Source organism: Coenobita brevimanus, chromosome 63 (assembly GCF_032717465.1).
Source record: "Coenobita brevimanus isolate Jiangsu-jjx chromosome 63, ASM3271746v2, whole genome shotgun sequence".
Classification (NCBI taxonomy): Eukaryota; Metazoa; Arthropoda; class Malacostraca; order Decapoda; family Coenobitidae; genus Coenobita; species Coenobita brevimanus.
This window is the reverse complement of record NC_137016.1, coordinates 45,497,140-45,525,045: the sequence shown is the minus strand read 5'-3', so window position 1 is coordinate 45,525,045 and position 27,906 is coordinate 45,497,140. Positions and strand designations below refer to the sequence as shown.

The window sequence follows — 27,906 nt, the reverse complement described above, 5'->3', positions numbered from 1 at the left end:
ATGATGGAAGATGTAAATGCTGAGTGCAAGAAATTTTGTGCAGACTGGACCAGCTTCCATAAAGTGACCCAGGTGCTAGTGAAAGCCATCCGCCGGATCCATCATGGCGTGAGAGAGGAGCACACACGACTAGGAGGTGGAGGCAAGACCTCAGGAGTTCGTTCAAAAGTGTTAGCCAGACATGAAGCTGCTTATAAAAAAGTTATTCTGGGACTTAGTGATTATGCTGCCAATTTTTTGGAAATGGAGGAACAATATAGAGGACTTTTAAAAAACTGTGATAAATTTAGCAAGACTGAATTTAGCAGAGTAACTGAAAAGCGTACTCAAATCGAAGTGCAACGTGACACAATATTGTACTCAGTTGAGAGTATGATTAAAGCTCAATTAAAGATTCTTGCAGGAAACTTTAGTGACAGGTCTAAAGGACTTTCAGATGCAGGAATCTTTGAAGTAATAGCAGCATATAATGAAACTCTTGTAAAACTAAAAAATGTCATGCCAAAAAAAGAGTGTGATGATGATGATGAGGATGAAGATAGTGAAACAATTTACAGAACTTTGATGCCAGACTGTTTACTTCCGCCACTGTCATGCCTGAAGCAGATGACGGCCTCAAAAATTTTGCAAATTGTTGGGAAGGAGAGGGCTCCATATGTAACTAAGTGTATTGCAGATACTTTAATGCAAGAATTCAGAGTTCCTGTTGAAAATGGAACACCTCTGCCATGGAAACCAATAACTTTTTGTGGAAAGCCAACTGTTATTACTGGTGATATTTTTGAAGATGCAATTGCCAAGGAGGAAGATGAAAATAAGATAAACCAGCAGAAACTTGACTTAGCATTACGTATGGAGTTTGGTGAAGATTTTCCCGGAACAGCCTACCTTCCAGCTAATGACAGTGGTGAAGGGGTGACTCCTGTGTGCTGCTCCCAGGTGGACTCTCTCATCTCTACAAACACTGAGCTTCTGAATCTCTTGGTGGAGAAGTTTACAAAGACCAGTGGTGTATTAGGTAATGTCATTTCTCACATTGTTGAATGTAAATTTATTTATAACAAATAATATGCACTGCACTTGATATAAAGCATGTACAGTTCAGTATTGCAATGTAGTATGTTATGAAATATTTTTTTGTTATTGGTTGATCACTGTCATCTCCAAAGGTGGGAGGTTTAATATGTAAATCTCCTCAGCCATCACAGCATACATGTGAGAAAAGGCAGTTTGTTTTGACAAAATTGTGTGGCTTTCCCATAATGAAATACAAAAGATAGCTATCCTGTTATTGAAGGCTTTAATGCATAAGAAAGGGAGGTATGAAGGTAAAAAAAAAAAAAAAAAAAAAAAAAAGGTGGGAAATGGAGCCACGGTTTAGAAGGCTTGAATAATATTTGAATTACTGTACTGTTCATTTCATTTGGTGCTCTGTTGATAATTCTTCTGCTATTTTGATTGCCCTTTCATTGTTTCTGAATACTGATGACTTCATTTTTTGGTGGCAGCTGGTCACAGGATGATGATAATGATGATGATAATGATGATGATGATGATGATGATGATAGTAATGATGATTACTGCACTGCAATGATGTTCTGTTCTTAAACCAACTTTATTTGTCATTACCAATACATTATAAAGAAAGAAAAAATCCCAGGGCTAGACTTTTTCAATTACTCCAAATGGATCTTCATTGAATATTATGTTCCATATGCCCCCTGTATGGGGCTGGCTCTCTGAACAACAGCACATCCTAGTCATAAAGGGAGAGATACTTGTCTGTTCATTAATATATAAACAGTGTCAGTAGCCTAATAACTGTATTTTTACAGTGAAAGGAATGGTCAAGCAGAGCAAGTCAGGAGAGAAACGCCTGAGTAAAGCTGCAAGAACACGAATTGAAAGCTACTATGTTGAACGGGTGTGGGGAGAGGGATCAGAGTTTGTGGAAGAATTGGTGTTGTGGATTCCACCCCTTGCGAGACCACCCCCTTTCCCTCCCCCTGCCCTCTTCACTCCACATACTCTCTTTCAGATCCTGTCTACTTTCCAGCTCTACTGCAACAGAGGTTAGTTTTTTTTTATTTTTTTTTTTTTTATTTTTTTTTTTTTAATGGTTCATGGAAGTGTTGTCAGGTCCTTTGATCCTTTCAGTTACTTCATTATATACTGTACTGTAATACAGTCAAATCATTACTTATGCAAGTTTTAGACAGACATATTCATAATACTGGTAGTATGGCCAGGTAATTTATATTGTCTTTCTACTTTCTGCTCTTCCTGAAAGTACTCTACACACTGTGTGTAGTGCCACACATTAAAATTTAGTAGGGAAAGTGCCTCCTGTCCAGTGCATGAAAGACATTATGGGAGAGCAATATTATTTGACTGGAAGATAGTATTTTTATTTTATTATTTATCAGTAGATCATGTACCAGTACCTTAGTAATGCCGTTGAATTTTTTCTTTCATTTTTCCATGTGGTGCCAATATTCCATTCACATGGTGTCTTTATTTTGATCATGTCATTTACTCACTCATCTTCACATGTCTGATTCTCTTGCTGCCAGTCTTATTTGTGCTGGAGTGGCAGTGATGGCCTGAGGAGTTTGTGATGGGTCAGGGGTAACCATACTTTTGAGCAACTACTGTAGCTCCATGTTACTATCATATTTGGACAGCTAATGAGGATTTTTTTAAATGACCAAAAATGTCTTAACTGTGCAAGGGATATTTATCCTTGTTTACAAAGGAATAACAAGAAACTAAAACATTTAATTTTTTCTATAGACTCTGGGGCAGCATATTTCAAGCTTTCACCCACTGTACTCATTTTTAGCAATATTTTTTACAGATTTTTTTACACATTGCTTAGTTTCTCTTAGTATTTCACAAAGCAGTCAATATTGATATTACCTCACATTCCCAAAAGAAACTGATTTTTTTTATATTCCCTTAAAGTCATAAAATGCACAATGAGGCTGGATAGTGAGGAAATGGAAAATGTGAGTGCATTTAAATACTGTACTGGGGTAGTGTAATGAGTAAGGATGGAAGTTTGGAGGGTCAAGTGCTTGAAAGGGTACGATGGAGAAGAAAGGTTGCTGGTTCATTGAAAGCAGTGATAAGAAATAGGGAAGTACGCATGGAAGTAAAAATGCTACTGGATGATAGTATTGTGACACGCATTCTAACATGTGGAAGTGAAAATATTGTGACACGCATTCTAACATGTGGAAGTGAAACTTGGACCTTGTTGGAAGGACACAAGTCAAGAGTGGGAGAAGTGAAAATGAGTTATTTGACAAAAGCATGTGGAGTTACATGGAGAGACAGACTGACAAATGAGGAAGTGAAGAAGCATCATGGTGTGGATGTGGATGTAATAGAAAGCATTAAGAGAAATACTTTGGGATGGATTGGCCATGTGGAGTGCAAGATTAATGAGGAGAATTATGTGAGTGAGGTGGAGGGGGTAAGAGGGAGGAAGAGACTGAGGATGAAATGGAGGATTGGAATGGAGAGGTGTATGAGAGAGGGGGTGTAAGTTGGGATGATGGCATCGAAATGGCACAAGAACAGGGCGACAAGGAGGTGATTTATTTTTGGCCATCCCTTATGTCATTAGGGCATCTGGCTATAGATAGATAGCTAGATAAATTAATGGGTAGTGCGCCACTAACCACATGGGAAAGTACTAAGCTATGGTGAGTACAGTATACAGTACAGTAACTATATTTTACTGTAAAATACTCTACTCTTTATCAGAGAAACTCTATTTTGGGTTGTTTTTTATGTTTGAATAGTTGAATAGGGTTTTTAAAGGGGTTATGTTCCTCATAGAAGGGCTAGGGGTTAGTATTCCATTATCTGAAAAAAATGCATTATCCAACATAACTTTGGCTGAATTATGATGGATAATCAGGAGATTGCATTTTTTTTTTTTTTTTTTTTTAATATGCAAGATGACATGGTGTTATGGCTAAAGTATCTTTGATACTTTTTTGTTGTGATTTTCCATGGTGTCAAAATCATAGGTTAAGTTGTGACAGTTCATTCATCCATCCGTCATCCAATGCTACATTGCCCCTTTCCTGGTGACAACTCTGAGAGATGCGTGGAACCACTGTCTGACTCATTTCTTCTTCATTACTGCAACATTCGCGGCCTTTCCTCTAACTTTCTCTCTGTCGAACACCACCTCTCCCCCTCTAAACCTCACCTTCTCTTCTTGACAGAGACTCAGCTGTCTGAGCCAACTGACAGCAAACCCTTTTCTGTTTCCTCCTACTTTCTCTATACTCATTTCAAAGCCAAAGGTGGCTGTTGTGTATGTGTATGCAACAACCTATCTTGCTCTCGTGTTCCTGAACTTGATTCTTCTGAATTCTCTACGCTCTCGCTTCGGCTATCCTGTCATTCTCTGACTAAATATATCTGTGCTGTTTACTTATCTCCTAATTCTACTGACTATCAAAAGTTCTTCCACTATCTTCTATGATGGAACACATTCTGTCCATTTCTCCTTTCTCTGAAATCTCCATTCTAGGAGATTTCAATGTTCACCACCACCTTTGGCTCTCCTCTCCTTTCACTGATCCACCTGGTGAACAAGCCTACATCTTTTCTATCCATAATGACCTAGAGCAGCTTGTACAGCACCCTACCCGTATCCCTGACCGCCTTGGAGAGAGCTCCAACATACTTGACCTCTTCCTTACGACTAATCCTTCTGCTTACACTGTTAATATTTCCTTTCTGTTGGGCTCCTCCTATCACAACCTTATTACCTTAACCTGTCCTATCGCTCCGGTACGGCCTGCAGACCCTCCAAAGAAACATCGTCTGTGGCACTTTGGGACTGCGGATTGGGAGGCCCTCAGGCAGTACTTCTTCGATTTTCCATGGAATGATTATTGCTTCCATGGCCAGGAGCCATCTGAGTGTGCCTTGCACATTACAGAGGTTATTCTGTCAGGCATGGAAGCATACATTCCCTTCTCATATCCTCTGACTAATGCAAAAAAGCTCTGGTTTAATCATGCATGTTCTAATGCTGTCTGCAACAAGGAGACGGCTTATAAAAGGTACCGGAGCCAACCCACCCCTGAATCACTTCTTGTTTATGTTTCTGCCCGGAATCATGCTAAGGCTGTTCTTCACTCTGCTAAAAATAATTTCATCTGTACTAAATGCTCTCAACTCTCCAACTCGAATTCTTCCTGCTCCTTCTGGCACCTTGCCAAAAACCTTTCTAACAACTTTACCTGATCATCCTTCCCTCCTCTTTTCTATTCTGATGGCTCTGTAGCTATTTCTTCTACTGATAAAGCAGATCTCTTCGCTCAGACTTTCTCCTCCAAGTCCACCTTAGTCGATTCCAGTGCTGTTCTTCCATCACTTCCCCCCTCAGACTTCCTCATGGCTGACATTAAAATTTCTTCAGCTGATGTATTTTCTGCCATCACTGGCCTCAATACTAACAAGGCATATGGGCCTGATGGAGTCCCTCCTGTTGTCCTCAAGAACTGTGCTTCAGTGCTTACACTCTGCCTAGGTAAACTCTTTCACCTTTGTCTATCTACTTGTACCTTTCCTTCTGGCTGGAAGAGTTTGCTCTCATTCAACCAGTCCCAAAGAAGGGTGACTATTCCCAACCCTCAAACTATCGTCCAATTGCTTTAACATCCTTTGTCTCAGAAGTTTTCGAGTCAGTTCTTAACAGAAAAATTTTAAAGCATCTTTCCTATCATAACCTTCTTTCTGATCGTCAGTATGGTTTCTGTCAGGGGCACTCCACTGGTGATCTTCTCACCAACCTTTCAGACTCCTGGTCATCCTCCTTTTGGGACTTTGGTGAAAGCTTTGCCATTGCACTTGACATCTCTAAGGCTTTCGATCGAGTCTGGCATAAATCTTTAATTCCAAACTACCCTCTTATGGTTTCTATCCTTCTATCTGTGCATTCATTTATAGCTTTCTTTCTGGTCGTTCTATAGCCGCTGTTGTAGATGGCCATCGATCTTCTCTTAGATCTATCAACAGTGGTGTTCCTCAGGGCTCTGTCCTGTCACCAACTCTATTCCTTTTATTCATCAATGACCTTCTAAGCTGTACAATTAACCCTATCCACTCGTACGCTGATGATTCCAGCCTTCACCTTTCCATTCGGCTCCCGCAACATCCATCTCAGCAGTTACATCAACAAACAAGGGATGAGGCTATGGCACACCTAATGTCTGACATGGCTCGTATCTTTGACTGGGGTAAAAATAATCTAGTTGTTTTTAATGCATCAAAAACTCAGTTTTTGCACCTATCAATCCGACACAATCTTCCAAAAGAGTACCCACTAATGTTTAATAATACTCAGCTTAATCCTTGAACATGCTTGGGGTTTCATTCACTCAGGACTTATCTTGGAAAGATCATATTGCATGTCTTGTAAAATCTGCTTCCAAGAGATTAGGTGTGCTAAGCTGACTCCACCCCTTCTTTACCCCTGCACAATTGTTGACTTTACACACAGGTTTTATTCGTCCCCATTTAGAATACAACTCTCATGTGTGGGGAGGCTTCCCACATACAGCTCTTCTCAATAGGGTGGAGTCAAAGGCTTTTCGTCTCATCAACTCTCCTCCTCTTACTGGCTTCCTTCAACCTCTGTCTCTTCGTCGCACTGTTGCATCTATATCTCTTTTCTATCGTTTCTTCCATGGTCACTGCTCCTCTGAACTGTCTGCTTACATCCCTCCACCTCTACGATGGGTGCATAGCACCCGTCTAGCAACAAACTCTCATCCCTTTTCTGTCCAGCTCTCTAATGCAAGAGTTAACCGTTACTCTCAGTCCTTCATTTATGCAATAGGTCAAATCTGGAACTGTCTCCCTCTGTCTGTATTTCCTACTTCCTGTGATCCCCAGTTTTTCAAACGTAGCGTGTGCAGGCATCTCGAAATGAACGGATCTTGATTTTGGCTCTTTTTTTGTATTGTTTTTGTTTTTTCTTAAGAGGGAACGGTTTGTGGGCTCCGGCCTTTGGTTCCTTCTTTCTTGCATAAAAAAAAAAAAAAAATTATTGTCTAATTATGCTTATTGATAACATGCCATGAAACTAGTTACATAGTACTTAATGCATTGTAGTTTGTCATTACAATAAAATTTTATTACATATTTTTCAGCACTGATTCCTGAATCGTGTTATGCAAGCTGTGAGGGTGTGGTAGATGAGTGCCGTCATTTGGCTACATCATCGTATGTGGACCGAGGTTTGGTGCGTGGTATTGGGGCCTATGCTAACCCCAGCCCTGCACCTTTCCAGTTGCCAGATGGAAACTACTCTACCATGGGTGGTAAGGCAGTGTATAGGGTATGATTTAATTGTTCTGTGTGTTTATCAGCTGTGAGAGACAGTAGGGAAAACCTCATTTACCTTCCATTTATCCCCTGCATACCATAAGGAAGACCATAATAAGAAGAGAGATAATGACTGACTTATTTCTTAAGAAGGAAGTGCTGTGTTGTACAGTGCATATGCCTGTTAATGTAATTCTTATTTGCATGGTACAACCTCATAGGGACAATTGCTTTACCTGGGGTCAGCGGGTCTGCCAGATCAGATGGACCAGAGTTGAGAAACAGTAACACCAGCAACCACAATATCATTTCGAAGACATTCATGTAACAAAATTTTCCTAAAAATTTATTTGAACATTATGATGTTGTCATACACTGACTTTGTACAGTACCTGTACTGAATTGAGTACTACGGCATTACAGAGTTTATACCTTGCATCCAACTTTGGTCACAGGCCTGGCAGGACATTTGTAAGGTCAGTGAACTTCCCACAGGACAGCAGATGGTGTTACGAACTTTCACGTACTACAAATTAGACTTTAATACCCTCCATCTCCATTATGGATATTGTAGTTGTTGTCATTGTTGTTGATGTTGTTGTTGCTCATCCCCAGTCATGCCTGGTCCACCAGACCCACTGATTGCAGGTAAGCAACTGCCCCTGTGGGGTTGTCCCATAGGTTTCCTACTCTCTTGCTGTGTCTGCATCTTAGTGTGACATATGTTATGCAGTGCTCCATAATGTGGATTATGTTGTGTGGTCATTTTCTAGAAGTGGAGTACCTATCATCTGTGATTCCATCCAGCCCAGATCTAAGCTGGTAGCTAAGGAGCACGGGTGATGTCCTGATGAAAGCCTAGCTAGGTGAACTCAGTTAACTCTGGTTAAGGATACCTCTGAGGGTGGATCTGGGAAGGAAGAGCTTGTTGTATAGTATTCTGAAAGAGTTTTTGTTTATTTTATTTTATTTTATTATTACTGTATTATTTTTTTTTTGATGTGTATGAAATAGGTATGGAGTTTTTATCATTCTATGTGCTGGAGTGTCTGGAGGATGGATGTTGTTGAAGAGGGTCTCGTAATGTTTGTGTTGTAATTGTGATCTGTTTAGTTGTGTTGTGTGGCTCAGTCATAGAATGACAGAGGCATTGCTTAGTAGAGGCTGCTGAGTAGAATTATGTACCTTTCATGTCAGAATATTCTCTAACAGGGAGGTCTTTGATTTCAAACTGTAATTGAACTGTGAAGGTGTTATTGGTGCAGCCTGTGATGATGCACAGGCCACTGTTCTGTATGGTGTGCAGGATGTTGTAGTAGGTGTCAGATTGGATGGTGACCCATGCTGGGAGGCATAGAACATCACTGATCTAACATACTTTTAGCAGAATAGGGAGTTTGTTTTCCAAAGTCTGTTCCTGTAATTGCCCCTAGTGCATTGAATTGTGGTGTGCACAGCCTCATGATGTCTTGTACTGCATGTGGTCCTTCAAGATGAAGCCTGTGTCATATGTCACTCCAAGGTTCTTATTGAAGGGGGTACATGGCATAGGTACATTATACCCCTGGGGGTAGGGTTTTTTTTCAAGAATGCTCCCCCAGTATCCCTGCTTGTCGTAAAAGGCAACTAAAAGGGTTGGCGGAGGGTTAGTGCCCCTCCCTGGAAAACAACTAACTAAATAAACAAACAAGAAGCCTCGGACAAGGACTGATCAAACGATGACGACCCAGGACCGGACAAAGGACTTGGTAATGGCTAAGTGGAATGTAAGAGGAGCAAATGATGAGGTGAAAGAGAGAGAGATTGTCCAGGTGCTTGAGGGTGCAAAAGTGGATGTATGTGGAATGACTGAAACAAAATGGAGAGGAGAAAGTGTGAAAGAATGGGAGTATGGATGGGGTATATGTGCAGAAGTAGGTGAGAATGAGAGGGCAAAGGAAGGAGTATGTATAGTTGTGAGTAAAAGATGGAAGAAGAGCATAAGACAGTGTGGATCAGTTGGGTTCGTTTATGGCTCAGCTTTCATCATGTAAGTAGTACTCAAACACTGGGCATTGTGGAATGTAACTTGCAGTTTTTGGGTTATAACTGCTGGAGCCATGTGATGGTGTCTTTTGTGTGTGTGTGTGTGTGTGTGTGTGTGTGTGTGTGTGTGTGTAATTCACCGGGTCGGTCAGGATCACTTGATGGTCGTGATGGTCAGCTTTTACCCTCCCGGAAGGGAGCTGAGAGCTCATATAGTCCAATCGAAGGGCAAGGCTGTGACCTTCACACACGCACACACCCGTCCCCTTGCTCAAGGGGGACAGTAACCACCCACTTTGTCAGTGAAACTTTTCGCAACCTGAGCGAGGCGCGAACTCCCGTCCACCAGTTGGCAAGCAGGAACGTTACCACTGCACCAGCGAGCGGTGTGTGTGTGTGTGTGTGTGTGTGTGTGTGTGTGTGTGTGTGTGTGTGTGAAGGGAATTGTGTTGAGTAAGTTGCATTGTTTTATGATGCAAACAATCTGGTGTACAGTTTTAGTTGTAGTGTTGTCGGTTGCCTGTTGGGAAATGGTGTTTGTCTAATGTTGTATATTCATAATCTTGTGGTGAGAATGACAGGGAAGTGGTCTGAAGGGAGTTTGGGTTCCATCCACCAGGTAGTGTTGAGTGAAAGCCTGAGAAGACAAATGCAATGTCTGGGGAAGAGAGGGAGCAACTTGGTGCATGGTGTAGGTGAATTATGAGGTGTCACCAAAAAAGTACATGTTGTTGAACTGTGTTGCAGTGTCAAGGCTTCAGCAGTTATTTTCACCGGTTGCACCAGACAGTGTTTTACTTTTAAAGTCTCCAGCATTTACAGTGGAAGGTATGTGTGTCATGAGGAGGAGAGGTTTGTATTGTGCTGATATGATGTGGGGGTTATTAAAGGGAATACAAATGTAAGAATGTTGATTTCTTGTTTGTGACCTGATTTAAGCCTGAGTGAGTGTATTTCTAATGTGGTGTCACTCTGGAAAAGTGATTTTATTGTCTGTCATATGTCTTTGTAGAGGATGAATAATGTGAATATAAGTAATGAAGATCTTCCATGACCATCAGTTCTTTCCATGCAGATGCACGAATAGTGATTGGTGTCTGGAGTTTTGCATGTGCATGTGAATTTTGTTTCATGTAAAAATCCAATGCATTTATTCTCATCACGAAGAAACTTTTCAGAATGTGGTATGTTAGTGCTGATGTGATTGGCATTTAATTGTAAGCTGTTTAGGCTGCATGTCTGATGCAGTATGCATATAGTGTGGGTCTGCATCGTAAATGCAGTGTTTGTGATGACAGTGGTTGTGTGAGTAGGGAGGTTGTTGGAGGGAGTGGGGTGAAGTGTGTGTGAAGTGAAAGAGGAATTGTTTGTGATGTGTTGTACCTGTCACATACCCACATTCTGTGGTGCTGTCTGGTATTTGTAAGTGTAGTACATGTGGTATGGATCCATTCTCTGCAAGAACAACAACAAACAGATCCATGCATTCATCTTGTGTCTTTGATGAGTACGGAGCAAACTAGGCAAATGTGTCATGTTTGGAACCTGGATTGTTCTCACTGTCTTTGGCAAGTGCGAGGAATAGGGTAACGACCACCACAGAGTCATTTCGCCCTTGTTGAAAAAATGGTACAGGGAGCAGCTGCCCTCACTTGAGAATGAGTGCCCCACCAGGCTGGACCATTCCTTCACACAGGATGCAGAGTAGGTTGGGAAAGAACAGTTTCCAGGTAGGGGGTTGCATCTGTTTCTCTCCACTCAGGGTATTGGTGCCACCTGGTGAAAGCTCCTCTCCAGTGCCTCTCCATTATGGTATGCAAAGGATAAATAATTCAGAACTGATGTAGGGACTCACTTAACTGGGATGTTATTTATAATGTGCTGATGGACCCAATGAAAGATAGTGAAAACTGTCTTAATGAAATTCAGATGTTCTTGGAATTGGCTACAATATCCAGGATTTGAATTCACAACTTATGATCACCAGTCCTTAGTCTGAAATGCTATGCCAATACTTCCCCTGATTTTTTATCCCTTTTAAAAAGGAAATGTGTCAAGTTATTATTCTGAAGACAATTTTATTACATGTATCAGTTTATGAGGTATTGGATTGAGGAATGCAAAACATAACACAGCTATTCCCATAAAAGATGTTATTGTATTTAAGAAATTAATGGAGATACTTGCTAACTCCTTCACTACATGAGATCTCTCCTCTGCTGAATAGAATAGCCTGGTGGTAATTAGAATGAAATACAAGAGATATCATATAAATGACAGGGCTAATGCCATGCAGAGTATTTTCTTTAAATACTGTATACTGATGCTGTATGTATATTTGCAGGTGATGGCATTGGGGATGCTGTTCAGCTTCTTGTTTGGGAAATTAATGAAATAGAGAGAGCAGAGGTGGAGAAAGAGCCTAAGGACTGGCCAGTTGGAGATGAGGTAGGATTTAGCATTTGTTACTCCTGTTATTGTTTCATTCCCAGAGGGGAATGGGAATGCTGGTGATAGGGAGAGCTGGAGCTCCTGTTTCACTAGCTATCTAACCATCCCCCTTTGCTGACCTTTTCAGTGTGACAGTAACATGGAGAGTAGACCAGCATACTCTCCCAAACATTTCCTCTAACTGTCTTATGCACTTTACATTTCACACAATGTATCCCACTACGTTACAGGGGTTGGCGCCAGCAAGGGCATGTGGCCAGAAAACTTTGTCCTCGCTACCTAGTGGCAGACTTCTGGGGGGAGGCATGACGGGGGTTCCGTCAGCATAGATCATGGGTCCAGGGCGAAATGGGGCTCGAGCCTGTGCTAGAGGGTACAGGGCATTGCGGTTCCCAGGCTGCCGCTTCCGGCCAATAGAGAGGGGCCCGAACCTGGGAGTAGCGCCCCAGGAGGCTGCCCTATCAGTGGATGTATAATGGCGGGATAGTTGCAGTGCCAAGGCACACTTGGAGCATATCCCTGCAGCTGTCCTGGCAGGGTGCCCCAAGGCCACTACCACAGCCACTGGTAAGCTGGTGGGCTAGGGGTCCCAGATCCATTGCCTGGACCTGAGACTGTGCAGTGAGTGGGGCCTGTGCTGTGTCTGTCCCCCTTTATTAATACTGACTATGACAAAATACAAGGATAAGTTTCAAAGCAAGCCTGAGGACAGTAAATCACTCAGAGGTATGAGGGTGGGTTCATGGAATGTGGGAAGTTTGAGGGGAAGAGAGGGGGGAAGTCATTGAGGCATTCAGTAGGAAGTGGGTGGATGTGGCGTGTTTGCAGGAAGTCTGGTACAGGGGTGGATCAGCCAGGAAGATTGTTGGGAAGGACTGTTACTATAAGTTGTTTTGGCAGGGGGGGACAGATGGATATGGGGGTGATGGTGTGATGGTTGCAGTGAAATGGATGGAATATGTTATGAATGTTATGAGAGTAAGCGATAGGATATTGGTAGTGAAAATTCTGTTCAGCAGAAAGATAACTGCAATTATATCGGCATATGCTCCACAGGCAGGATTAGATGAAGTAGAGAAAGATAGATTTTGGGATGATTTAATACATGGAGTAAGTGGTATGTGGGATGATGAGATGGTGGTTTTGGGAGGGGACTTAAATGGTCATGTAGGTAAAGCAGCACAAGGTTATGAAGGAGTACATGGGGAATGTGCATATGGTATAAGGAATGCGGAAGGGGAAAGGATACTCGAGTTTGGGGAGGCAACGGACATGATTGTGTGTAACATATATTTTAGGGAAAGAGAGAGTAGGTTAATTACGTATGAGTCTGGGGGAAATAGCAATCAGATAGATTATTTTCTGGTTAGGAAGGCTGATAGGAGGTTAGTGAGGGATGTTAAAGTTATAGGAAGTGAGGAGTGTGTGCAGCAGCACAAACTATTGATCTATGATATGGTGCTTAATGAGTGATGAAAAAGAGGACTTATGTACCTAGGAGGAAAATATGGAAGCTGGAAAACCAAGTAGTAAGGGATGCCTTCTATAGCGAGATGAGGAGAGTGGTGGCTGAACAGGAAGCCGTAGACAGAGGCGTTAATGAACAGTACAGAGCCCTCAAGAACAATCTCTTGAGAGTTACTGATGTAATATGCGGTTGGATAAGACGACCACCAAGACATAAAGTAACTTGGTGGTGGGATGAGGGTATAGAAGCTGCAGTTAAGGAGAAAAGAAGGCTTTTCCAGGAATGGAAGAAGGGTGGTAGCAAGGAGGAATACTTGGGTGCCAAGAGTAGGGCTAGAAGAGAGGTATACAGGGCGAAGTCTGAGTCACAGAGACTTTTACCTGATAACCTAAATCATTGGGAAAGGAAAAATATGTTATTTAAGACGGCAAATCAGATGAAGAGGGATAATCAGGATATTATAGGTGAGCAGTGTGTGAAGAATGATGAAGGAAGGGTAGTGATGAACAGTGAGGATATTAAGTAAGGCAGTGAAGTTGTCTTGACTTGCATCCCTAAGAAATTAACATTACTCTTACGTTTTTTCATGTGACTGAACAGGTGGGTTTACTTCTGAGGCTCGGAGGGGTGGTAATGGGAGCACTTTGCTGGCTACAACTGCATTCCACACACCTTCTCCATACTTGGAACACCGCACCTTATTACCTCCTTATACAAGCCGACTTACCCAGGTTCATTGAAGAACTCAAGTTGCTCAGGGTAAGGTTATCTACAAATTATCCAGTTTATTATTATCATGGTACAGTATTCATACTTTGATACTGGCATTATAAAAATATTCAGGCTGATATAATGGTTTGTCCATGCATACACAAATGCATTTGTACTGTTATTTTTCTGTATAATGATACCTTTATTTGATGAAAGTGATACATTAATTGTTCAAGGAAGAGTTTCACATACATGAACTTGTTTTTTTGTGCATTGTTTGAGCCAGAACATTTCAGTCAATCAGTAAATCAGTCATTACCTGTGGCACCCTATGGGATGCATAGAACCTCAAGGAACTCTCTCTCCACCAATATCTGTCTCATGCCATCTTCTTCAGGTCCCACCAGCACTCCTTCCCTGCTTCTCTTTTCATTGTCCTCAACCAGGTTTCCCTTGGCCTACCTCTGCTTGTTCTTCCTTTAGCAGTCCACTCTGGCACATCCTGTATTAAACTGCCTTCTTTTCTATATATGTGCCTCAGCCATTTCCAGCAAGATAGTCTTACATATTCATCAGCTGGTTCCACTCTTGTAATATCCCTTATTCTTTCATTTATAACTCTGTCCTGCCATTTTACCCCAAGAATCCTTCTTAATATTTTATTCTTAAATCCTAATACTTTCTGATCTGTTTCAACTGTACTGTACCATAACTCATGCCCATAAATTAAAATTGGTCTAACCATGGACTTGTATATTTTTACTTTAGTATGTACTGAAAGCATATTATCATTCTATACAGATTTCAGCATTCCAACAACTCGCCAGGCCAATCTAATCCTCTCCTATATTTCATTGTTTAATGATCCATTAGATAAGTACTGTACAGTGAGTCCTTGATAAACAAAATCTGAAGTACGAATTTTCAGTGTTACGAAAGCGATGAATATAGGACAAATTCCACAATATGAAAGTATCTGTCTCGATGATACGAAAAGCGATACGAAAGGCCAGCCAGACGCCATGTATCCCAAACGGGGTGGCCAAGGGCTTAGAGTTACTTGTTTTACAGGGAGGGGCACTAATCCTCCACCAACCCCACTTGACACGTAGGGATGCCAACAGCATCTGGTGTTCCCAGGCGGTCACCCATCCAAGTACTAACCAGACCCAACGTGCCAACAGCCATACCACGTTGAGTACACCGCTTCCCGTCCAATCAGCGAAGATACGAAAGGAAACACAAAAAATTCAAAATGGGCGCTCGCTTGCAGCAAGGAAACGAACTAACCCCTCTCAGGTAAACAATTTTTTGCGCACTTCTCAGTCGAGTCCACGGTTTCGGGACAAATTGCCGTCAGATCAGTTTGCCGTCACAACAATAACAAGACAATTCGCCACCAGGACAGTTCCCCATCATTTGTTTACATATTAGTTTATTTAGCAAGTATATTAGTTTTGAGTTGTATGAGTTATAAAGGTGATGGTGGTTTATTCTTTTTATAATAAATGTAAAATATGGCATCAAATAGTTGGTATTAACGGAAAAAAATATAAATACTGTATATATATTTTACCATTTGGTTAATGTAGTGAAGTTATAACGCAGTAGAGTACTGCAAAGGTAGTCAAAACAGTTTAAAAGCTGTTCATGCTGTCTGGACTAATGTCTGATATATCGGAAAAAGTCCGGATATCGCTTTTATTGGAATTTCACATTTTTTGGAATGGTTTGGGCCCCAATTAGTCCGTTATAGTGAGGTCTTACTGTATACGAATAATCTTCATATTATGTCTACATTTTCAGCTAATCAGTCAATCTCAACCTACTGCATCCAAAAATTACAATAAAAATTACTGAAAACAGCTATGGCAGACGCCAGATTATAATTCAAAGTTGACTACAGCAAGGCAGAAACAAGTTAATTATTGACTACATGTGCATATTATAAGTAATATCCAAAGCCTACGCTGTTGAATGAACATAGACCTTGATAGTTCCCCAGGAAATTAGTTATTATAGCATTAGTCAATTAATATTAAGTATATTTATAGAATGACAGGGAATCGTCTTGGGTGTGAATTGTCGTGACAGGGAATCGTCCATGTTTTGATGGCGAATTGACTTCATGGTGAATCGTCCCGGAACTGAGTCCACGACCCTCCTCACAGCTTCGCTGTATGTGAGGATATTTTCGCAGCTCCACACCTTTTCGTACTGTTTAGACATGCCTCCCAAGCGCCCTGCATCATCTCCAGCATTGGGGGAGCCCACTGCAACGAAGAAGCAGCACCATACTCTAACTCTGGAGAGGAAACTGGATATTATAAGATGCTACAAGGAGAGGCAGGGAATCTCGAAGATTGGGCGTGCTTTAGGCCTTGCAGTTTCCACCGTTGGGACTGTGACCAAAGAAAAAGGAGATGTACAAGAAAATGGCCACCTCGTTCTCTACATCTACAAGTATTACTTACTTCTACAGGTATTACTTACTTCAAAATAGGAGGGGTAAAGTTTAGGTGGGGGGTCTGAGGGGGTCCTGGGACGCATCCCCTCATTTATATGTATATTTCAATGGGGCAAATTGTTCTGATATATGAAATTTTGAGTTACGAAAGGTTTATTCGGGCCCTATCCCTTTCGCTTTTCAAGGACTCACTGTACAGTCATTCCCAGATATTTAAAATTTCCTATATTCTTTACCACATTATTCCCAGTTACACAATCGATTTGGTTCTCTACGTTCATATTAATAATTTCAGTCTTTCCACAATTTATTACCAAACCCATTTTTTCTCCTTCCTCCATCAGACAATCAAGCATCCTCTGCATCTCGTAAATACTTCTGCAAATCAGTACAGTATCATTGGCTAGTTCAACTCCATCAGCCCCTTATTTTCTTTCCAGTTAATCACTGCACCTGTTCTTCTTACAGCCTTTTTCATAACATAATCCATAACCAAAACAAACAACAGTGACAAAAGAACTCCTCCTTGATCACACCAGATATAATTTCCAACAGATCACTCAAAGAACCACCTACCATTACCTTTACAAAAAGTACCTTCATGCAGGCTTCTAATAGTATTTACAAACATTTAGATATAAAAAAAAAAAAAGGTGGGAGATTGTATCACAGTAAGTACATATGGTTCTCACAATAACAGTTGCATACAGTTGTGTAGCATAACACAGAGGTAGAGGAATATATAGTTAGGTGCTCATAATGTACTGTACTGTATGTAATTTCAGAAAAAAAAAATGCTGCGGCATGTTTTGGAATAAATTGATGGTGGTGGAGGAAAACTTTGATGTACAGAAGAGATGTAAAAATGTAAGCTGTATTGTAACATGAGCAAAGACTGTAAAATGCAAGAAGTTAGAGTACCAGATGGAATACGTGGATATGAAAATAGAGCAGTGGTAATACTAAAAGTGAAGATATATATTGTATATGAAAATGTGTGAGAGATTTTATATTTGTCCCTGCAGAGTATTGCTGCAAAGTTTAATGTATCTTCTTGATGTAATCCTCATTATTCCATCTTCAGGTATGATTATTATTACAAACTGAATATCCCAACACTGATACCTGGACTCTCTCCTTGTAGAACACTGTAATGAACACTTTATGTTGTTTACATTTTTGAATGATATTTGTGTAATGCAGATCCAAGAGAGAGACAATCTGATTAAGACTGATGACATGGCTCGCCTCCTATATGCTATGTCTCGGGACTTGCAAGTGAAGATGATTGAGAGAGCAGTTGATAAAATAAAGGTAATGCTTCATCATCTGTTTTCTTTTCAGTCACACTTTAGTGTAGTACTATATGGTAGTTAAGCTTTTGTACCTTGATATTAGTATATTAGTTGTAATCACTATTACTTCCCCTTAGATATATTTTAAAATCCATAGCATAAATTAGTACCATAATGGTACACTACTTTTATTTGACTTTGTATTACAGTATGGGACTTTTTTTTAGGATTGCTGTTTTGCTATATGGACTGTACTTTTACCATCTTCTTTTATAGCAGCTTTGTTGCAGAATGGATCAGTCTTCAGGTATAAGTATCATGGCTGTCTCCTGTTCTTGGTATTTTAGGCCTTTGAGAACGAGAGCGTGGAAGCAGTGGGGGCCGTGTGTCGAACGGTGAGCCTTGCGCAGTTGCAGAACTCTATGCCCAAACCTCGAGTGTGGCGTGGCATAGGACGCATCCCTCATGAGCCTCATTACTATGTCTATGAATATATTGGTATGGAAAGTGCCTTATTACAGAGTTATATTTCTTTAATATGTCATGGTAATGTAGTGATAATTACAGTATAGTACTATATTGGTTCATGAAAGGTCTGAAATAAGGAAATACTGTATATTAACCCTTTGATATTTTCAGCCCTCCGCCCATTGTGTCTGTGCCAGATTCAGTCTGGCGCACACAGAGTGCACCGTTGTGCAGCGATATTTGTACTTAATCGGTCACTGTACACTGATTTTTTATGGTAGACTAATGAATGTGGTACCATTTTAAATCTGAATAGTTGCTCTTTATCACAGTATGGTTGAAAAAGGTAAATACGGTAGCTAAAAGGCCAATACGACGCGTAGAAGTCAACCGAAAAGGAAAAATCACACACCCTTCCGTAGAAAAATATGTGTTAAAAAAAAGTATTAGAGTTACATGAAATTTGATTGCACCATGTCAATCTACAGAAAACTACCTTTCCATTGATATATAGGTTATGGCAATTTACGTTAGTTTTCACAGAGAAAAGCGAAAGCTCTTGCTGTCACACAGGCAAATATCCATGCTGGTAATACTGATATTATTTATGGTAAAAGCAAGTTTATAATGCATATCCGTCTGATGTACTTGTCAGTGTAAAACCAAATACAGTAGTTGGAAAAGGATAACCAGGATAGTGTATGTGGAACAAGCCCAGATAGGATATGGAAAACATGCAAAAAAACAAATGTTGTTTCGTATGACTCGAATTCGAGTCATCAGAATCTCAATGGTTAGATTTACGATGACTCGAAATCAGGTCTTCGGAATCTCAAAGGGTTAATCAAAAGGCAGAACAGATGGCATGGTCATATAGAGAAAATGCATATAAATATGGCAATAAAAAGTCCGTATGTGAATGAGTTTGAGGATAGGAGGAGGTGTGAAAGGCCGTGTAAAAGATGCCTGAATATTGTGAATGAATGTGTGAGACAGCAAAATGTTGAAAAAAAAAAAAAAAAAAAAAAAGAAGGATGAATATATACTGTACTACCACCTCAGTAGTACTGTACACTGTTAAAATTTCATTCAGAGTCAATCATGCACTACATGCCATAGTTCAAATCCAAGAGGTGCTTGGATGTTCTTTAGTCACGTAAAACACTGCCAGGGATGCAGGATGGTGTCTTATGGTGTAAGTAATCTGTACTGTGCTGGAAAATTCCTTAGCAGAAGCCATTCTTCACAATCACATGGAAAAACACTTGACAAAGTCAAGATGTAAGACACAACCACAGTTGTCTGAACACAGCAAAAGATGCGGCAAGACTAAGTCTGATGCTGTGTGATACAATGTTTCCACAGACTCTGGTTTCACCCAGTCCTACCAGAAGTAGTCCTAAAATAGTTCAACTTGTCACCCATTCTCACCCATGACTCTCCAACTTAGCCCAGTAGAGTGGGAGAAACTGCCGCCAACCTTGGCAACTGTGTTGTGAGTCACCCTGCAAATGGGGAGTGGTTTGGAAGGGCTGCTTAATGTGCCACATTTATTGGCCATTGTTTGGTATAGCTGAGAAGCAGTCTGGTGGGCTAAGAGGCATTCAGAAGGGCTGCATGATTCGCTTCAGTTATCGTTGGGGACTGAGGCATTCAGTAAATCCAAAATTCATTATATTAGGGTTCATTATAACGAGGCTCTGCTGTATCCACTTTCTTCTTGGCCTGCTATGCCTCTTCCCACCTTCAGACTCACTCGGGTATATTTTTTCATTAGCCCGTTCACACTGTGAGACCTGGGGGAGCTAGGTATACAATGGAAGAGTTGAGGGGTAGGATGTGACTGGAGTGTAGTGGTGTTGTGATGAGGAGAGGTAGATTGAGATGGTTTGTTCATGTGGAGAGGATGGGGGATGATAACTGGGTGCAGAAAGTGGGATGTGTTAATGTTAGGGGTAGGGTTGTGAGGGGTAGACCAAAAAGGATGTGGGATGAGGTCACTGAGTGTGACCTCAGGGATAAGGGACTGAATAGGGAAGCTGTCAGAAATCAAGCAGCATGGAGAGCTGCCATTAGGTGACCAAGACTGGTGCATGCAAGCATGTTGGAGCCATGAGAAACGAATGAACGCCGTTCTCTTCATATGACCATACCATCTCCATCCACAGACTTTATTACTCCACATCTTTCATGAATCATATTTTTCCTTATTGTGTCCTCTTTATGCACTCCACGCACATTCCTGAACTGTCCCATCTCCACTGCTTTGAATCATTCCTCTTTCATATTACACTTTGATATTCTCTTGTATATTATACTGTATCTTTTTAATATTGATACAGTTTATAGCAGCTGTGGCTCAGTGGGTTAGAGCACTCAGACTGAAGGGTCAGAGGTTCAAGTCCACCCAAGGGTCATTGGTAGACATCAGGAAGGCATCTGGTCATAAAGTGCTACACACCCCAAAACCTAAGTCCTCTACCCAGGGGCAATGCAAAGGGGACACGGTGTAAACCCCCACCCCAAAAAAAAAGTTTCCATAAATAACGTGGAAGATAATAGAGAATATGGTGAGGAGGAGATGTTTGAAAGCCTCCTACGCTGATGGGAATATGGCACCCGGAGACATGCTCTTGCTTAACCCCCACCCGCCGGGGGGGTTTTGATATCGCCTGCTCCCCTCTGTGGGGGATTTCTGTGATTTTGGAAAAAATACCCTTACTTCAAACCCTAATTTTTGCCAAACTATAATAGCTAGAGAAAATTTCAAAGATACACAAGACTCACCAACTCTTTCTCTTTCAAATGAAAGTATCCCCATGTCTCCAGGTGGTCCCGTCGATGAGTAAGGATAAGTTAAAGATGACCGGTTTTCCATGTTTTGGCCGGCTTATCCGGGTGTGCACCACTGCCAGTGGCCTTAGACTCGCCAGCTAGCATTGGCAGCACTGACCGGAGTGGTGATTGTAACACTGCCTGGCCTCCCGGGATTTTCAACTCATTCTTCGACTTTTCCTTACTCACTGCCGTAAGGATGAGTCATTACCTTCTTCATGTGGCTCTACAGAGGGTCTTCCGCCCGTTTCATAGCACCACTATGCCCTGTAATGGTGTGGGAAAAGAACAGCTCTTTGATTTTCTGTACTCACTTTTTGTGTCAGTTATAATAATTTCCCCCTACTATGGCATTTATATTTGCACTTGACATCATGATTACGGGTAATTACACTTTGAAAAGTAAATGCTCTGGCTGTTTCATGCAGTATGGTTGAGTATGAGGTAATTACCGGTACTTGTACAGAAATTGTGACTAATTTGTACTAATCAGGGGCATCGTGAAAATATTACTAATGTTATACACATTTTATTTTTTTTTTTAACTTCACATCACAGGTATGCTTATGGTTACATATTCACCATTATTTTCTGAGTAACGAGGGAAAAAATTTAGTTACAGCCAACCAGGTCATTTTCTTTCTTTCCCGTGTACTCATGGTTTCCTTTCATCGTACCAGGTAGGGTTACTCACGGTATTTCCAATCATTGTTTCACAAGTAACTATAAACAGTAACACTGATTGCAGTGCACTTGTAAAACTTATTATAAAACACATTTCATAACACTTACTAGATATAACTTATAATATCTTACATTTCACTTATGTATATAAAAAAACACTTGTTCATATCTGTTTACTACAATATTTACAACTTCCCACACACTTGGTCAGTCATTGTGCCTTTTCCTTGGCGGTAAGGGCAGAACTTTGGCAGGGGTCGATGATGCAATTGGCTCCGTGCATGGGGGAGCAGAATCGAATGAGGAGGATGAGGAAGATCACTCTACATTCTACCAGTGCCGTGTACAGACTGAGCCGTGCATCATTGGGGTACCTTGGATACCTACCTACCCTATGGTTGTCATAGAAAAAAGTTGCAGGTTCAAATGGTGGCAGGAAAATGCTTGCGGCTATACAAGTCAACCGGCGATGCTACGTGCCCTGAATTGTGATGGTATAACCAATCAACCGGCGCGTAGGGGTTAAATACCAGAAAGAAATAACCACACTAGAATTTAGGGACAGTACAGGATGGAATGATGGAAGGTTGGATGGATGCATTACTGGATTCTGTAATTTCATATCAGCTGTATATATATATTAGTAGTTCTTTTTTTGCAATAAAGTGAAATCAGTATCTGTAATTTTTTTTTCTCAAGCTGCTGTACAGTATCATTATCACTGATATTCTGCTACTTCAGCATGTAGTGTTTTGATGAGGGTGCATGGTAGTATGTACCAGGTACAGTGCCATACCCATTGTTGGGGAACTGCCTATGTGCTTTTTTATCCACCTACTTGCCTTCTACTTCATGACCTAATTACATGTTAATCAGCATATGTTTGTGCCCAGTACCTGCTCATCTATTTAAACAGTTACTTATTGATGGTACTCGGTGGTATGTTCCAGGTGCAGTGCTGGAGCCAGTGTTGGAGGCGGTGTGTCAGCTTGGGGTGGTGTTACAGCGGAGGGCTGGGGCCACAATACTTAAGGTTGTCTGTTATGCCTGGCTGGAGCACATCAAGGTTCAAAAGATCAAGTTCTCTCTCTGGGGTGCGCAACAGTTACTGAAAGGTGAATTGGCAAGCTACACTTTGTTCGTACAGAATTCCATTGTCTCTGTATTCTTCAGGATGCTGCACTGTTCACAGTCCGTAGTTGGTGATGTTGTTCAGATTCTGTTAGTTTGCTTGGGTAACTGAATACTGTAACTTATGTGCCAAGATTACGCATGCAGGCTTCTTTGTTTATTTACTACAAAGTGATCCAGTGAGTCAAAGGAAATTATTTCAGTGACGTTCCTTGACTGATCTGCATAATGAGTCCACTTATGTGTGTGACTTTCATCCATTGTCTTTGTCTCTGGATTACAGAATTGTTCATGTATTGCTATAGTCTTCCTATTTGAAAGGTTTCTTTGAAATGTCTAATACTGAAATTTTACTTTGTTGAGAAATAAAAACTGCTATTTACCACACATTTAGCAGTAAAGTGGTTGGAAGGAAGAGGAGCTTAGGCAGCCCTATACCATGAACAAGGTAGACGGAGAGAGTTAAGGAATCGTTATGGGAAGGTGGTTTGAGATGCAGCCACTTTTGTGGGATGCTGAAAATATATAATTCCTTAGGCAGAGGTGGTGTGACATTTCCTGTGCCACTTAGAATATGACTTACCACTCTGAATTAGATTGAAAGTCCTGTTGTGTTCATCCCAGACAGTAGGTAAGATATGGTACTGGTCAGTAGACTGAAATAGCAATGAAATCACTATAATGCCTACCCTAGATTTGGTGTTAATACTTGATCTAATTGGAATTCAAGCATGAGATAAAAAGAAAAAAAAAGTGGATACTGTTTGCTTTACAGTTTTGTGGCTGATAATATGTTTAAAGCAAAAGAATGTCATAGGACATTATAATTTAATCTTTTTTCTGTTTTCTGTCACCTGCTAGAGCAGCCCCCAGAATGTGAGAGCAATATCCCCTGCAACTGGTATCTTGGCTGAACTGAGGCTGAGAAACACATCCATGATGTTGAAAAACCAAGGCAAAGTATGATCATAACTCCAGATGTAAAAAAAAAAATGGCAAGAAAACTGTATGCAAGACGTTTGTCTTCGGGATGCTGCTTATAACTTCCAAAGGACTAGTTTCCTGTGCTTCTTGTCTCTTTTCCAATAAAAAGTGGGTTTGCAACTCCCTCAGTAAACATCAGACAGAGCAGAATTACTTTAGTGATTACAAACCATGTACTTAAGCCAGAAATTCTTGAGAACAAAGCTTCTTTGCAGTTTCCTGGCTTCTTGAGGCAAGTTCACCCTTTAATGTAGTATGTATTCAGCCAAGATGACAGTTGTAAGTGAGAGAGATCTCACTATTTGGAAATGGCTCCAAACCCACTTCCTGTGATAGAAAAAAGAATTTTTGACAATGGATAAAGTCCTCACCCTGCCCTTGGGTGGGAAAGGAAGTCCGGATGATGATGATGATGATGATGATGATGATGATTATTTTGACAGACTTTCATGCATTGGCTGAGTGGTTGCAGAAGTACCCTGGGTTGGCCCCAGAAGCACGGACACAAGTGCTGGCGGTGGATGTGCTGAGGGAGTGTGAGGGTGTTGCGCGACTTCTCATGAGGCAGCCACCACTTGTTGTTGGATACACTTCACAGAACCAGGTGGCTCCTATGGGGCCCATCAGTGCAGGTGACAACAATATTATGGTATAGTTCTTTTACCATAACAAGGTTCATATTTTCATCCTTTTGTTGGGAATTTCACAAAGCTCTGTGCCAGAATAAGATAATGCTGTGGCTTTGCATCCTTTCCATAGTGCGACTTTGGGAAATAACAGAGGAATTAGTTGGAGAAGAACAGGGAAGTTTTAGAAGGGAAGAGGTTGTGTAGATCAGATATTCATTCTTACATCTTTAGTGGAGAAGTTTCTAGAGAAGGGAAAGAAGTTGTATGCGGCCTTCATGGATTTGGAGAAAGCATATGACAGGGTGGATAGATAAGGATTGTGGAAAGTATTAAGAATAAATGGAGTAGATGGGAAGTTGTTGAAGGCCATGAAGAGTATGTATAAGGGTGCTAAGGCTGCAGAGCGTGTGGATAGTGAACTAAGTGAAATTTTCCATTTGAGTGTTGGATTGAAACAAGGATGTGTCATGTCTCCATGGTTGTTCAATCTGTATATGGATGGGGTTATAGAAGAGATACAAAGTAGGGCAGTGGATGTTGGGTTGGCCCTAGTTAGAGAGGGCAGTGCTTGGAAACTTCCTATTGTTTGCAGATTATATTGTGTTGTTAAGTGAAGACAAAGGGGAGCTGCAAGCTTGGTGGATGAGTTTGGGAGAGTGTGTAAAAAATGGAATCTAAAGGTGAATGTAGGGAAGAGTAAAGTTATGGTCTTCGAGAGAAGTGAAATCAGTGAATGTACAGTGAGGCTGGCTGAAGAGGATGTGGAAAATGTGAGTACGTTTATGTACTTGGGTAGTGTGATGAGTAAGGACGGAAGTTTAGAGGGTGATGTGCTTTAAAGGGCACAACAGGGAAGAAAGGTTGCTGGTTCCTTGAAAGCAGTGATAAGAAACAGGGAAGTGAGCATAGAAGTGAAAAAGCTACTACATGACAGCATTGTGATACCAACTCTAACGTATGGAAGTGAAGTTTGGACCTTGTTGGAGGGACAGAAGTCAAGAGTGAGAGGAGTGGAAATGAGTTATTTAAGAGGAGCATGTGTAGTCACATGGAGAGACAGACTGACAAATGAGGATGTGATGGAGCATTGTGGGGTGCATGTGGATGTGACAGGAAGCATTAGGAGATATACACTGAGGTGGTTTGAACATGTGGAGAGGATGGAGAGTGAGACTGATGAGAAAAGTGTATGTGAGTGAGTTGGAGTGGGTGAGAGGGAAGGGGAAGCCAAGGATGAGATGGAGGGATGGAGTGGAGAGGTATATGAGAGAGGGGGGTGTGAGTTGGGAGCAGGGCAATGGAATGGCGGGGGACAGGGCGACATGGAGGCGATTGGTTTGTGGCCACCGCTTACGGGGTTAAGGCGTCTGGCAGTAGATAGATAGATATATAGACTTTGTGACTAGCATTACATTTTTGTGTTACTCTGTTGTTACAACTGAGTATGCAAGATGGAGAGGTGGAAGTTTTAGGCCAACCTAAATTCATAAGAGTATAGTTTGCAATGGAACCTCTGTGGTACAGTGGTAAAGTGTGCATTTTCATACACTGGAGAACAAGATTCACGCCCCGCCAGGGTACCGCCAGGGTAATGAACTTTGGAAGTGTTCTCCTGGCCACGTACTGCTTTGGCGGACATAAGGGGTGCTGTGGTTGAACCAGTGTAACACACTATAAAGTATGCTTCCACCCAGTTGGCTTGTGCGGGCTGATTACACTTGGTTCACAAACTACTCACATATCCAAAGCCACTCCAACATTACAGTCACACTTACAAGCATTTCTCATCCTACATACAATCTCTACCAGACAGCCTACGCCACTTGATAGAGATACATTGGCTGTATTGTCCCCACTTTGGTCGGGATAGGCCATTCCTGCAGTGGATACTCAAACGGCTGATGATGATGATGATGATAGTTTGCAAGAATGATTTAACCCCTAAAGCTCGGCTCCTGTTCTGGAATGTGTGTCATGGGGACGTTGGTCCCTGTTCCAGAATGTTTAGACACTCTTACGTTCACAGCCACTGCTCTACAATAAATAACCATAGGACATTGGAACACCACTCATTTTAAAGCTAAAGAGTTGTACTTTGGTGGGTGTAAAGATTTTTATGATAGGTTTAATAGTTTTCATAGGAGCGATTTTTGAAAAATCACCTGTTTTTTTTTGCAAAAAATGCCTGGTCCTGATGGTCGATTTTATAAAGAATGCCTGACCCCATGGAGTTAATGCTTTATAGGTTATATGCAATTTAGTGTAGTATCATTATATCAACCATCTAAACAGTATTATAAATGAAGCTGTGCTTATGTGTTCATCTATTTGTTTTTACAGGATTTGAATACTATACAGTACTCATATTGTTCTGTCTTCAGCATTGCAACTATCCAGTTTTTCCTCAAAAATATGGATATTCTTAGCACTTACCATTCTTTCATCTAGTTAATTCCATTTAGCTTTACATGTCAACAAGTGGGTTAGTGGAGGGTTAGTGTCCCTCCCCGTAAAACAACTAACTTAAATACAAGGAGCTACCCTTTACAGGATTATGGCATCTGGCCATAGATAGACAGACTGTAATGGATACTCTGCTATTGAAATACCAATATTTGAAACTACTTTTTGTTCCTGTTATTATATCTGTGTGTATGTATATGTCTTTAGGGAGAAAACATGACAAGGAGGTGAAGCTAAGCACAGACAACGACGACATCCCTGCTGAGATGTACGTTCCCAACCAGCAACTATGGCTGTCTCTCCGTGCCCGTCCAGCTTCCTCTGCCTGTGTCAAGATGGGCTCTTGCTGCTCCTGGCCTTACTAGACTAGCATTATTGCATGTGGCAATAGCATGAGGTGACTGCTCAGTATATTGATCTTCGTGAGCAGATGATTCTTTGTTTAATAATTATCTGGTGCCATGATTGAAAAAGAACCATAATATAGTATATGCTGGATAAATAATAATACAGTAAACTTTCAGCTATCCCTTGTCGCAACATTTGGTTCAATGCAGTATCCACCACTGCTGGCTTGGCTCTGTTAAAACAATGGTGAAATCATGCAATATCTGGCCCCGAAAAGGAACTTAACCAGCGGTTCTGTGCAATATCTGGTGAAATTATGCAATATCCAGCACCGAAACAGGACATAACCAACGGTTCTGTGCAATATCTGACATTGAGGTATATCAACCAGTTCTTAAACGGTAGCCAGCTGGTGCTGCATGTCTGTATTGTATTTTACTTTATTGTATTTTATGTTTAATTTTCATCTTTTGCACATGGGAAAGTTTTTAGGATAGAGGGCCAAGATGGATAGTAATGCAATATCCAGCATGACGCTGATATTGAGCCGATGGGGGGTACTATTCAATATGTGGCATTTCATGTTAT

At 41.1% G+C, this 27,906-nt stretch overlaps 1 protein-coding gene across 1 annotated transcript; it reads left to right on the top strand.

Moving 5' to 3' along the window:
• On the top strand, positions 1-27,335 carry LOC145404456 (uncharacterized). Its single transcript, XM_080275973.1, has 10 exons — positions 1-1,018; positions 1,836-2,072; positions 7,185-7,355; positions 11,729-11,832; positions 13,904-14,062; positions 17,685-17,795; positions 18,124-18,274; positions 22,714-22,878; positions 24,322-24,510; positions 27,178-27,335. The coding sequence occupies exons 1-10, from the start codon at positions 1-3 to the stop codon at positions 27,333-27,335; spliced, it is 2,463 nt and encodes an 820-aa protein (XP_080132099.1).
• The last annotated feature ends 571 nt before the right edge of the window (positions 27,336-27,906 follow it).

Excerpts from the sequence above, each read along its gene's own strand:
- LOC145404456 (XM_080275973.1), top strand. The coding sequence starts at position 1 with ATGATGGAAGATGTAAATGCTGAGTGCAAGAAATTTTGTGCAGACTGG. Across the intron at positions 18,275-22,713 it reads CTATGTCTATGAATATATTG|GTGCAGTGCTGGAGCCAGTG; the intron begins GTATGGAAAGTG and ends GGTATGTTCCAG. Across the intron at positions 24,511-27,177 it reads TATGGGGCCCATCAGTGCAG|GGAGAAAACATGACAAGGAG; the intron begins GTGACAACAATA and ends ATATGTCTTTAG.